We start from the raw sequence: 12,405 nt of genomic DNA, 5'->3' as shown, positions 1-12,405 counted from the left end.
CTTTACCCTATTTTTTTTCTCCAGAGTCTGATGTGTTTTGGTTTTTGGTATATATATATATATATATATATATATATATAAACCAATCTTAAGTAAGAAAAAGTTTGAAAACGAAACTAAAATGAAAACGAAACAAAAATAGTTTCGAAATCGCAACTAAAATTTATAACCTATTTAAACTAAAACCAAAAAAAAAGAACTTCATAGTATTTAGAGAGCGCAATTGCAGCTACTTCTAAAACACAGATGAATGGATACAAAAGTATTAGAATCAAGTTAATAGGAAAAACAAAAAATCAAAAAAATTAAACCAAAAAAATTATAAAAAATATAAAAAAAAAGAATCCGGCCTGAAGACTTTTTCAAGGGTCACCCTCAGGCAGGGATTCAAAGAAAGGGATTTTTTCTGTGAGGAAAAAACAGACATTGTCTAAAAATGATTCCTCGTGACCCGAAAATCCCCTGAAATTATGCTCAAGAGATATACCATTTTAACAGAAAGGAAATATAAAACAACAAATAAGAAGAAATTAACACATAAAATAGAAATATCAAGCACAGCATATCACACCCTTAAATGATTACATTTTTGAGTCACAATTTTCATTTTTGAGTGAATATATCCACATACACAAATATAATTTTAAGTGCAAAACTCAGGAATGTCTAAAGTGTGAAGATTCGTCCATTTTTTTTTTTTTTTTTTATTTGATTATTTTTTGCAAGAGGAAAAGAATACTAGAAATTTTTATATGATAAAATATATTTACTGATGGGAATTGCAAATAAGAAAAACTATTTTTTTTCTTTTTCTATCCTCAATTGTTTTGGTCTTCCATTAATTGAGCTAATGCATTGTGGGTAATTGACAAAAAAATGCAATTTTAAGATTTTGAACTAAGTCAAACTATTATTAATTTTAATTTTTAAAAAGTTCGAATTTGAACAGAAATAATATACAATTCTTGAGTAATATAACAGCGAATTAAATATAAAAAATAATTTCGATCCATTTCAATTATAAGCTTTAAAAAGTCTTAAAATTTTAAATGAATTCCATGCAACCATAATTATCTATCGTCTGATAAAACTTCAGTAGGCAAATAGTTTCATTTATCAATTTTTTGTCTATTTGATATTTAAAATCACAAATATGTTGGAAAAATGATTAAATTCTGATAATTTTAAAAAGAAGACAAAGTCTCCGAGGATATCACTGAGTCCAATACTGCCCTGAATAAGAGTGCCACGATATCATGTGAAATACAATATATTTGAATTATTACTATTATTCAAACACACATATACTTATAGAAAAGAAGAATTCATCTATTAAATTAGAGTTATATGCGTAAAAAATTCCCTGACATTTGCATAAGGATTTGAATATTATCGTAATGCGATTTCTATGCAGAGTTTCTTACATTGCCATAATTAAGTTCTTTAAAATCTTGAGATAAATTTTCAAATATAAATATGTTTCTAAATATACTATTCTGATCTAAAAATATGAGTCTGATGCTTATCATTTTAGAAAACAACTTCAGCAAGTTTTTCCAGTATCTTTCGGAACAAGAAACTACTTCGACTTGTTCCACAACCATGATGTACTTTCAAAATAAAACTCACGTTGTTATTTTGTAAACAAATTTTGTGAATACTGTTAAGTACTTTCAGTACAAAATGGATTCTTCTGTAACTGCATTGAAATCTTCAAAGAAAAGGAAGAAGGTGATTCATTTTTTTATATAATTTTATTGTGTGCTAATTTTTTTTTTAATAAAGTATGAAGCAAGAAATGGAAATGTATGATAAAATTGAAATGTACTCATATAACTTTGTAAACTATAGCTTTTCTTCCATTTATCTTCTGTTGTAAAAATGGCTTTGAAAATTTTTTGCATATTCGACGCCTAACATTACAGAACTTGTTATTTTCAATAGAGAAAACTTTCACGTTATCTCTTAGAAAGGTTTCTCGCATCTCTTAGGAATGTTTTTTTATTCCCCCTTCTTAATTTTCTATCTTCTTTCCTGGAGTTGCTACAATATTAGGATAATAAAGTAATATTAAATAATGGCATACTACATTGCATTATTTTAAAGTCATGCCTGTCACTTTCATAAGCAAATATACTGTTGAAATAGGAAATGTATATATATGAAAATATGTTGATTATAAAGAATAGGTGTGAAAGATTTACATAATACAGAGGTTATTATTTGAAACCTTCATCTTTTATAGTATTTGCAAAGTTTGAATACAAAATATGAATGTATTTAGCAATGTGTTGTGTTTATACACTGTGATCTGATTTATTTTATTTCTAAACATAGAAATTTATTCTTAACAAATAGTCTATATAGACATTATTCATTTCTTATTACAATCTTCTTTACTCTAGAATAGTAATATTGATTTATTTTTATTGTTCCAACCCTCAAATTAAAATCCTACTATTTAAATAGATAGTTAATTCTCTTCTAGCAATGCTGTCTACAGATAATAAGACAGTTGAGGATTTTAAAATTTTTATGCAATATTTGGATCAAAACTACCAATGAACTGACTCTCTGTTAACTTGTTTAGTCATGTGAATAGGGTAATTCTAAAACATAATAAGCTAGGATTATGAAATAAGGTATATGGTATTAACTCAGTATTTATTAATTAATGATATAAGTACCAAATTTTTTCAAATGTAACACCAAAACCAAATTGGCATTGCTACCATATGAGTGTGTTTTTAACTTACAAGAAGAAAACAAGCATCTGTTTATATAAAACTTACAAGAAGAAAATTGTATTTTTGCCAACGAAATTGTCACTTATCTTTCACCATTAATTAATAAGTATCTTTAACTCTATGATAAAATGTCAAACTGATTCAAAATTTTAAACCATTTTGGCAATGAATAAATCTAAAAAAATACCTACTCTATTTTTTCTCCTGTAATAAAAGAACCAAATACAAAGCACACATATTGGGTAAGTGCAAGTGAAATATAAAAGGAAAATATTTCCACTTTGCTTAGTTTTAAAGTACCAGTTCTAAATTCTTAGAGTAGTGTTGCATTTTTTCCCACAATAGATTACATTTATATGGCTTAAATCTGTTTATTATTATTATTTTGTATATTTAACTTCTTTATTGATTCTTTCAGCATCCTGCAGAAAACTCCTCCAATGATACTTTAAAAAAGAAAAAAACTTCAAGATATTTTGATCATTCCAGAGAATTTGTTAAGAAAAAGAAATCTTTTGGAAATAAAAATATAAAATCTCAAGCCAGCAATTCTATAGACATTCAAAAATCAAATAAGACAAATGAATCTATGAGTATAAATATGGCAAAAAAATTTAAAAAGAAGAAGGTAAAAACTGGTGAAAATATAGCTACAAAATCTTCAGCCGTTACTCAATCAAAACATGTGCAAACATCAAAGAAAAATAAAAAATTTAAAGTACCAGGTTGCAATATACAAAGCTCTCCAACTATGTCTAAAAAGACATCTGCATCTGCTGCTGTAAAAAAAGTATCAAAGCTAAAGAAAGGAAAAAAGAAGCTTGGAAAGTTTCAATCAAATTTAGATGAAACTATAAATTCTGAAAGTGATGAAAACTTATCTGAGCTGTGTATATCGGATGATAATGAGTCAGATGAAGAGGTGTTACGAGAAGAAATACAGAACTCTTCAATTTTCAAACAAATAGAGAAACTAATGAAGAAAGCACCACATTTGAATCCTGCTAATGCAGGTGCAGAATCATCTGAACTTTTAAATGATGAAGATATGGATAATTCTTCAGAACTGAGCTTATCAGTAGAATCAGATGATGAAGATTCAGTCATGGAAACAGATGATGAAGGGGCTTCTTCATCAGAATCTGATATAGAAGATTCAGGTTTGAAAAATGAAGTTACAAATAAAAAAAATAATCCTGCAAAAAAGCAGGATAAAAATGTTTGTCTGGCAAACAAAAAGTATAATTTTACTGAAAGTGTGGCTGAAAGTACTGGTTTTAACCGAACTTCAAAGGACAAATCCCTAAAAAGAGATATATCGAATAAAGAGAAAAAAGGTCAAATGTCTTCTAATTTGAAAAATAAAGTGCAAGAGAAGCTAGCAGGTGCCAAATTTAGATTTCTGAATGAAAAATTATATACAGAAACTGGGAAAGAAGCTTTTAAATATTTTCAAGAAAATACAGAAGAATTTGAAGATTATCATTCAGGTTACAGATTACAAGTATCTAAATGGCCTATAAACCCTGTAAATGAAATAATAGCTGATATCCAGAAGTTGTAAGTCCTATTCTTTTCCTTATGATATCAATATAACAAGACTTCTTTTCTCATATTTTAAAGTTTTAAATATATAATGTAAACATTTGCTGTCTAACAAATATTTTTAATATAAGCACTTCCATATAAATTTTTAATTTTAATTAAAGGTTTTGACTTCTTTACTATTCTAGATTAGGCAGCAGTTATTAATTGTAATAAGTCAAGCATAGCAAGCATTTTTTTTTTTCCTTTTACTTATTTAACAGTAAATATTTAATTTGGATAATGCTAAATAATTTGAGCTGTCTGTAGTCGAGTCAGCTCTATGATATTATATATGAAAATTAATCAGTATCATGAGTAAAAATCTTATTGGTCAAGTACAAGTTAGTTCATAAACAATTTGTATGCTTTAGAAATTTATTACTTTATAGATTCTCTTCAAATTTTATTTACAAATATTATAAAGTATAGAAGGAAGATTTTGTGATTGTTTTTAATTGACGAATGTTTATTAATTTATGTATGTTTAAGTAAAACTTTTGTTTCCATGTCAAGAAAAGGTTAACTTTAATATTCCATTCCTATTGAATAGAACTATTATGAATACTGTAAATTAATTTGCCTTGAAGTTTTCATTCACAATGTTTAATTCACTTCTATATCATTCTTTTAATATTATAAATAACTTATTCAAAAATTATTGTTTAGTATTTAGACATTCATTTGATGTAATCCTGGTAAGATCCTTATTCTTGTATTATAATATTTTATATGGAAGTATTTTTACATACAGAAATTATGTACATCATATTTATGGATAAAGAAATTTGAAATTTTTAAAACTTTTTTGGTATAATTTGTAGTTTTTTAGAAACTATTAAATTTTAAAAGTTTGATGTAACTTATATTCTCAAAATTAAAACTACTGACAGTAGAAGCTTTTTATGTTTTACATTATTTTATATTAAAAAATTATTAAACATTAAAAAATATTCATTCTAAAAAGTGATCAATCTGAAGAAAATAGATGCTAAGTCTAAAATATTATTCTTGAGTTTCGAATTGAATGGGCTCATTTTTTATGCAAGTATGATTATTTTATTATAAATCATATTCTAATATTTACTGAGTTATAGTAAATATTAGAAATCGAAAATTTTATCATATGCCAAATTTTGTAGCTCCAAAACAAAGCTGCAAAAGTATACAGGTTATATTATAAATAATATTCAGTGAATTTTAAAAACTTGGTTGGGAAAGAATACGTTTAAGGTAGATTCCAAAAAAAAATTTAAGATGGGAAAGGGGTTATTTAATAAAAATTTATATTGGTGATTGCAGGGAGTTGTGACGAAACATCTAAGTATTATCACAAATATTTCCCAATGATTTTTAGAATTTCTTGAATCAAAAAAATTACCAGCAATTACATATACATGTCATTGTTCTATTAAAAGAAGAGATAGAAATCATGAAATGATTGATTAAAGGTCAAAATATTAAGCATTTATAAGTGGTGTTTTTTTTTTCTTTGTTTTTTTTAACTCCCAGGTTTTGCTGAATGTCTTACATAAGTTTGACACACACATAAATCCTATCATTAGCATAATTGTGTGTGACATCATTAAAAAATAAAAAAAAATTTAAATAGGCATCAATTATATCAACATATTTATCAAGCAGTAATTACCTGTTTGATGAATAAGTCTGTCTCTATATCTAAATTTTGCATGGAAAATCCTATTGCAAATTTTCTTATCTTTGATGTCATTCTTAAATCAAGTAGATTCCAAAATTTTCATAAATATTTATTCTAGGGTTATTTAGCATAAGACTTTTGCTAATGGAATTTAAAACTGTAATTAATAAAAAAATTTGAAACTAATTAATGCCAGAATTAGATTGGAGTGAGCTAGATGCAGTTTTGTTTAAATCATTTTCCTTTCTTGAATAATTAAAGGATGCAGAGGAAAAAAGAACCAGAAAAAGTAATGGTAATTTTGAAAAAAAGAAAAAAAAACATCAATTGGTTCAAATTCTTTACTTATTTCTGCCAAAAAATTTCAGTTCATAAATATGAAATTTTTATTACTCTTCCCTAAAAAAAAAAAAAAAAAAAGCCAGTAATCTAAATACCTAGTTACAGATAATATAAAAGCAGTATGCCACAAAGCTAACATGAAATAGAGTATTTGGTTTTTCTTTCACAAAATATCATTCTTATTTCATATCAACAGTTTTGCTTTGCAAATTTATGCCTCTTTAACCAAAAAACTTTTATTAACACAGATTAGCTTGTTATAATATTTGGAATCTTTAATAATAAGCATCTGGGAGAGGAAGAGGTAAAAATTTGGTTTGATTTATGCAATTGTTGACAGTACTTGTGAGATTGATCCACAATAGTTGAATAAACAGTATCAATGGACAAGTGTGAATTATGTAATTGGAAAACATATTGTTATGGATACTCTTCCGTCAGGGTTCTTTTTCCGATCTGTTGGTCGATGAAGAAAACAGAACTTCAGTAACAAAAGACGACGATTTTTATTTTAACACGAAGACAAGAAGACGCAGACAACAAATATACAACTGAGACGAACACAGGAAATACAAAGCAGCACACTACAACAAACAGTAGCCCACAAGTAGTAATCGGTAGTAATAACACCCACAGCGCACAAAGCAGTCAGACAGAATTCAGCAGGAGGCGGAAATCTACGTAGCTTCACTCTACGATCTCTCCGAACGCCTGCAATTCCCTATTGTCTCTTCGCTTTAGCTGTATCCAACTGCCGACTCACTACTACACGACTCGATACTGCTTCTACAATAAATACCAGGACTCGGCTTACAACTCAGTTCAGCAATTGCTTGAACTCCACACAATGTTTGTTCTTCGCTGGACTATTCCGGCGTTGCTTCATTTCCTCTCCGACGATTCGATTCATGACTACAACCGACTTCAGCTTGAGACTGCTGGCCTTTTATAGTTCTCGAGAGGCAGGCCGAGAAGGTTCTGGAACAATCAGGTATATATCGATTCCTATTCACTGAATTGCTAATATTCTCAAAGTTTCCAGTTATTATTTTGTCGCCAAACCACCAAATGGTCGCCAAGTTTGATGCCAAGCTCTGAGATCACTGACGCGGCACCCGATCATCACCCAACAGAACTGATCGTAAAACGGTATTTCCAATGGTTGAACTAGGAAGTAACATTACAGTTTGTAACAATATGTCTCTCCTTTTTTGATATGTAACATGTCTCTCCTTTGTGCTCATGCATGGTATAGTGATAATGTCATAATGGTTATAGAAAGGCCAAGAGAGACTGGAATGACAAAGGCCATACTAGTACAAAAGTTAGTTCTTATTTTCTTGTGTATGAAATATACAAGGAAAATGTATGTTGATTTTCAAAACATTTGAACTCAAGATTTGGTCAATCTTCATATTCCAGATTTCCCTGAGTCTGAAAAACTATCTGTGAGAATTATATAATCCTCAAGTTAGACATATCAAATTTGGTGCGTTGTTTTGTAGATTTCCATCAAATTTTGAATAAAATCTTTTCAGAAGTCTGTCTGTTCGGCCATCTGAGTACAAGTGAACTCAATAACTACAAAGCATAAAAGACGAAAATAAGGTTTGGTACACAGATTTAGCATCTAAAATATAGATACTTATTTAATTTTGAACTAAATCTGTGAAAGGGTTGAACATCTGTTCATTTGTGCTTTTGCATGCATGGTAATGCAATAATTCAAAAACCCAAAGATTTAAATAAATGAAATTTGGTATATGATTTCACAATTATAGTTCTGTGTTAAATTTTTATTGTAGTTCATTAGAAAAATAGAGTCCAAAGCACATATTCACTTTTCTGGTAACTTGTGTATTAACCATATCCTAATGATTTAGTACCAAAAATATGACCTAAAGTCACATCTTAATATGATCTTTCATAACTTTAATAAATTTGTACACATATAAATTTATTAGAGAATATGTGATAAGGCTCTATGGTGAACATCATGTTGGTTCTTTACATGCTGTCTGACACTACTGTCAAGTTTTAATTTATTTGAGTTAATTTTGTTCTATTCAAAATATAATTGTTTAATGTGTATTATGGTCTGGTTAATTATCTTAATGTGAATATAGATTCTGATATACTTTTATAGTCATAGTTTGGTTAAATAATATTAAATTATAAATCTAAATAAAAGTTAATTTGTGACAGATCTGGGAATTTTGTAATGCAATCAGATGGTGATGAGAGATCATCTAATATTTGATTGTCAACAGCAAATTTAATGTGCACCAGATTTACATATGGAGCAATCAAATGAAACATCGAAGCCAGGATCCTCTTATTTTTTTAATTATGATATATATCTATCTTTCATATAATTTTTATTGCTGTTATATTATTATTGCTTCATATCATTTTTATCAAAATATTTATATAATTATTATGCTTACTCTTATTTTGGTCTTAAATATTGTTTTTTTTTGTCCCACTTTATTGGCAGAAAGAAAAGTTTCGTAATTGCTGATTTGGGGTGTGGAGAAGCTAAAATTGCTCAAACATTTCCAGACAGAACTATACATTCTTTTGACCTTGTTCGTTTGAATGAATTTGTGAAAGCATGCGACATTTCAAAGGTAATATATTTGCTAAACAATCTTATTTTAAAATATATTTGAAAGACTAATAATTTATTAATCATTTTTAACTAATTTGTATAATTGTTTCATTATTAGTTACCTCTTCCAAATGAAAGTGTAGATGTTGCGATATTTTGCTTATCTTTAATGGGTACAAATTTGAAAGATTACCTCTGTGAAACTTTTAGAATATTAAAAGTAGGGTAAGTTACAATTAAATTAAATTTAAAAACATATTAGAACCATTTATCTCTAACATTTTTGCTTGTTAACTGTTATTATTATACACATAAGATACTTTATTATTCTGTAAGTATTTTTATTTTAATTTAATTTATCAGATAAAATAAGATTTCTCATTTTATTATTAAAAATTATATTCATTTTCAGATGTTCCCCTCAATTTTATTTTAAAGTCCTAATAGGAATACATAAAATTAAATACTGATAGTTATCAATAAAAATTTTCTGTATACTCTATTCAAAACAGGATTAAAGTATCACTAAAATTTTTGTTTCAATCTAGATTTAATTTGTTGTAGGTATACAACAATAGAAAGATATTCAGTTTGAGATTAAAAAAAATTTCAAAAATAGTACAAAGAAAAATTCTGTTGCTAGTTTTTTTAATTCATTATTAAATTATTAATTGACTGTCATACAATAGGTTGAAGTTATTACACTTTTATATGAACTACAAATATTTAAGTACAATTTTCAAAAATTAGCTTCGATTCCATAAAATATAAGATCTCATTATCCTTAATTTAAAAAAAAAAAAAAAAGTTTTAGTTTTTGATAATTTGTTTCCTGTTTAAGATGAATTTTAAAGAAGTTGATCAATGAATAGATACATAGAAACAAATAATCTATATATTAATTCAATTATAAATGTATCTTTTTTCTCAACTAGATGTGTAACCTTTTGAGCAATCGCTAAATGTAAAAAATTTTGTATAATTTGCTTAAAGAAAATCAAAATGATTCTGATATCAAATATTTTATACAAAGAGTTATTGTAAATACATCACATCAATAAATGATTTTTTTTAAGCAATTTAAAAAAAATATCTGATAGATGAAGAAAAAATTGAATGTTGAAAATCTCTCATGGGCTTGTTGTTTAAGAATTAAAAGAAATCAAAAGTTAAATTAATCTCATTTTTCTAAAACAGAAGTTTTGCGCCTAAAAGATAAGATAGCAAAGAATATACTCTACATAAGTCATAAGTCTTTCTCTAAGTTTTTAAGTCTTGAATATCTGTCTTTTCAACTTAAAAGAGCTTTCTTTTTATAAATTAGAATCTCGGTAAAAAAAAAAAAAAAGGCATATGAGAAATAAATTTTTATTTACAAAAATTGGTTATAATTCGAGTTTTGCCTATACATCAATAAATAACTGGACTTTTCAGTTGTTATTTTGGTGTAAATATATGCATAAAATCCATGTTTAAATTTCGTTAAATATTATTGAGTACTGAAATACCATTTCTCAAATCAAGATTTTTACAAAATGTTTAAAAAAAATCAATTTGTCTTTTTCTTACAAATTCTGAACAAAAATTTAAAAGGAACTATTGAATTTGAAAGTTTTATGTTGGAAGAAAAAATAATCATAATTTGTTGGTCATGAACACTATAAAATCAAATTTTACATCATTTCTAGAAAATTAAAAATTATATTCACATTATTAGTATTAAATGTTAAAATATTTGATTTCTATATGAAAATTCATATTTTGAGTTCCATATTATGTATATAATTATAGTGTGATCCCATATTTATAATTATCAGAAAACATTGGTTTAAAAAGATTTGCAATAATCAATTTTTATATTTCCAACAGAGGAATTTTAAAGATAGCAGAAGTTGAAAGTCGGATTGAAGATTTAGGCCATTTTATAAATTACCTAAAATCTATAGGTTTTACTCTAGAAAGAAAGGTAAGAATATAAATGTATTTATTACTTTTTTTTTCTGAAATTGATCTTCTCTCCTATGAGATTATTTTTATAATCAAATGGAATTAACAAGTTTTGGATAAAGAATTTTAAAATGAGTAGTATGGATTGATTTCTGACAGATTTGAAATGTATTTTTTTAATATTTTCCAAATTTTATGCATACTAGATTATTAAGTCACTGAATGAATGCTTCCCATGCAGTAAAATTTGCTAAATTAAAACTCGGTTCTTTTCAATATATTTTTCTTTCTCTATTTAATTATAGAGAAAGAAAAATATATATGAAATAGCCAATTATAAAAATCCATTAAACATATTTCAGAACCATAAATTTTACTATCTAAATTGTTCACATGTACAAAGTAAAATATTTTATTTCAAGTAAATGCAGTCAATAAAGCACATCAATTCTAATATCTTAGCTATTGACTGTATTTTTATTGTATATATTTAATAATAACTATTGTCCATTTACAGAATACTAAACACAAGATGTTTGTTTTTCTGGATTTGAAGAAAGAGAAGCAGAAGTGTAAACTCGGAAAAGTTCCAAGTTTGTCTTTGAAACCATGTCTATACAAGAAAAGATAATTCACATGATTTTCTATAGTGTTTCAAAACTGGCAGATTAAAATTACTTTACCAGCTTTAATAATTTTTTTTTAAACTCTCAAGTAACCTTTATTTTGTGTATTTCCTGTTGAATTATTAACTTAACATGTTTAATACTAATAGTGGATGAGGTGTCCAGATGTTGAGTCATAAAATTTATGTATTCTCGTAACAAAATTTGAAAGTTACTTGCCTATCTGCAAAACACACAACTAGTTTAATCAGAATAAATAAAGGTTCTGTCCATGAGTCAACTTAGAACTCTTTTAGCTCTTTGTAATTCCACGGCCATTATTTTGAGTTATTTTATACAAAAAATATCATCTGGAGATATGTCTATTCAGATGTTCCTTGATATATTATAGTTACTATTTATACACTTAAAACTTTCTAACATTAAAAAGATGGGAAATGTTTCAGATTCTGGTATACTGTAATTTGTTAATTCTTTCCATTCTAACTGTTAAAAATGAACATAGTACTTAAAATTAGCACTAGAAGTATTTTATAAAGATTTGAGGTAAATACTGTACATGGAATATATTCTTTGGTGATACATGATCTTTTCCCCCCTTTTATGATAGAAATGTTATTTTATAAACAAAAAGAACATACTCATATTTACTAAAGTAACTAATTTGCAGTGATAATATTATGTAATGAAATGCATATTCAAGTTGCAACTCTTGACCAGGCAATTGAATTTCTCTTTAAAGAAAATCCCTTATTAGAAAAATTATCCAATTATAAGATTATCTTTGATTTCTTTTTCTACTATATACTTTGAGAACAATTCTTATGTTTAATAAATTCTGATTTATTAAAATGCATGTGCATTTAACTGACAAATGGATGATACAAT

At 26.5% G+C, this 12,405-nt stretch overlaps 1 protein-coding gene across 1 annotated transcript; it reads left to right on the top strand.

The window, feature by feature from the left end:
- The first annotated feature begins 1,576 nt into the window (after nt 1-1,576).
- Nucleotides 1,577-11,586, top strand: LOC129956988 (uncharacterized). The gene is made up of 6 exons (XM_056069084.1): nt 1,577-1,731; nt 3,166-4,307; nt 8,831-8,963; nt 9,063-9,169; nt 10,814-10,910; nt 11,409-11,586. Exons 1-6 carry the CDS (start codon nt 1,684-1,686, stop codon nt 11,520-11,522), a joined length of 1,641 nt encoding a protein of 546 aa, XP_055925059.1. The 5' UTR covers nt 1,577-1,683; the 3' UTR covers nt 11,523-11,586.
- The last annotated feature ends 819 nt before the right edge of the window (nt 11,587-12,405 follow it).

This window comes from Argiope bruennichi, chromosome 11 (assembly GCF_947563725.1).
Source record: "Argiope bruennichi chromosome 11, qqArgBrue1.1, whole genome shotgun sequence".
In the NCBI taxonomy this organism is placed as follows: Eukaryota; Metazoa; Arthropoda; class Arachnida; order Araneae; family Araneidae; genus Argiope; species Argiope bruennichi.
Note: the sequence above shows the minus strand (reverse complement) of the source record. Positions and strands in the feature narration are given on the sequence as shown.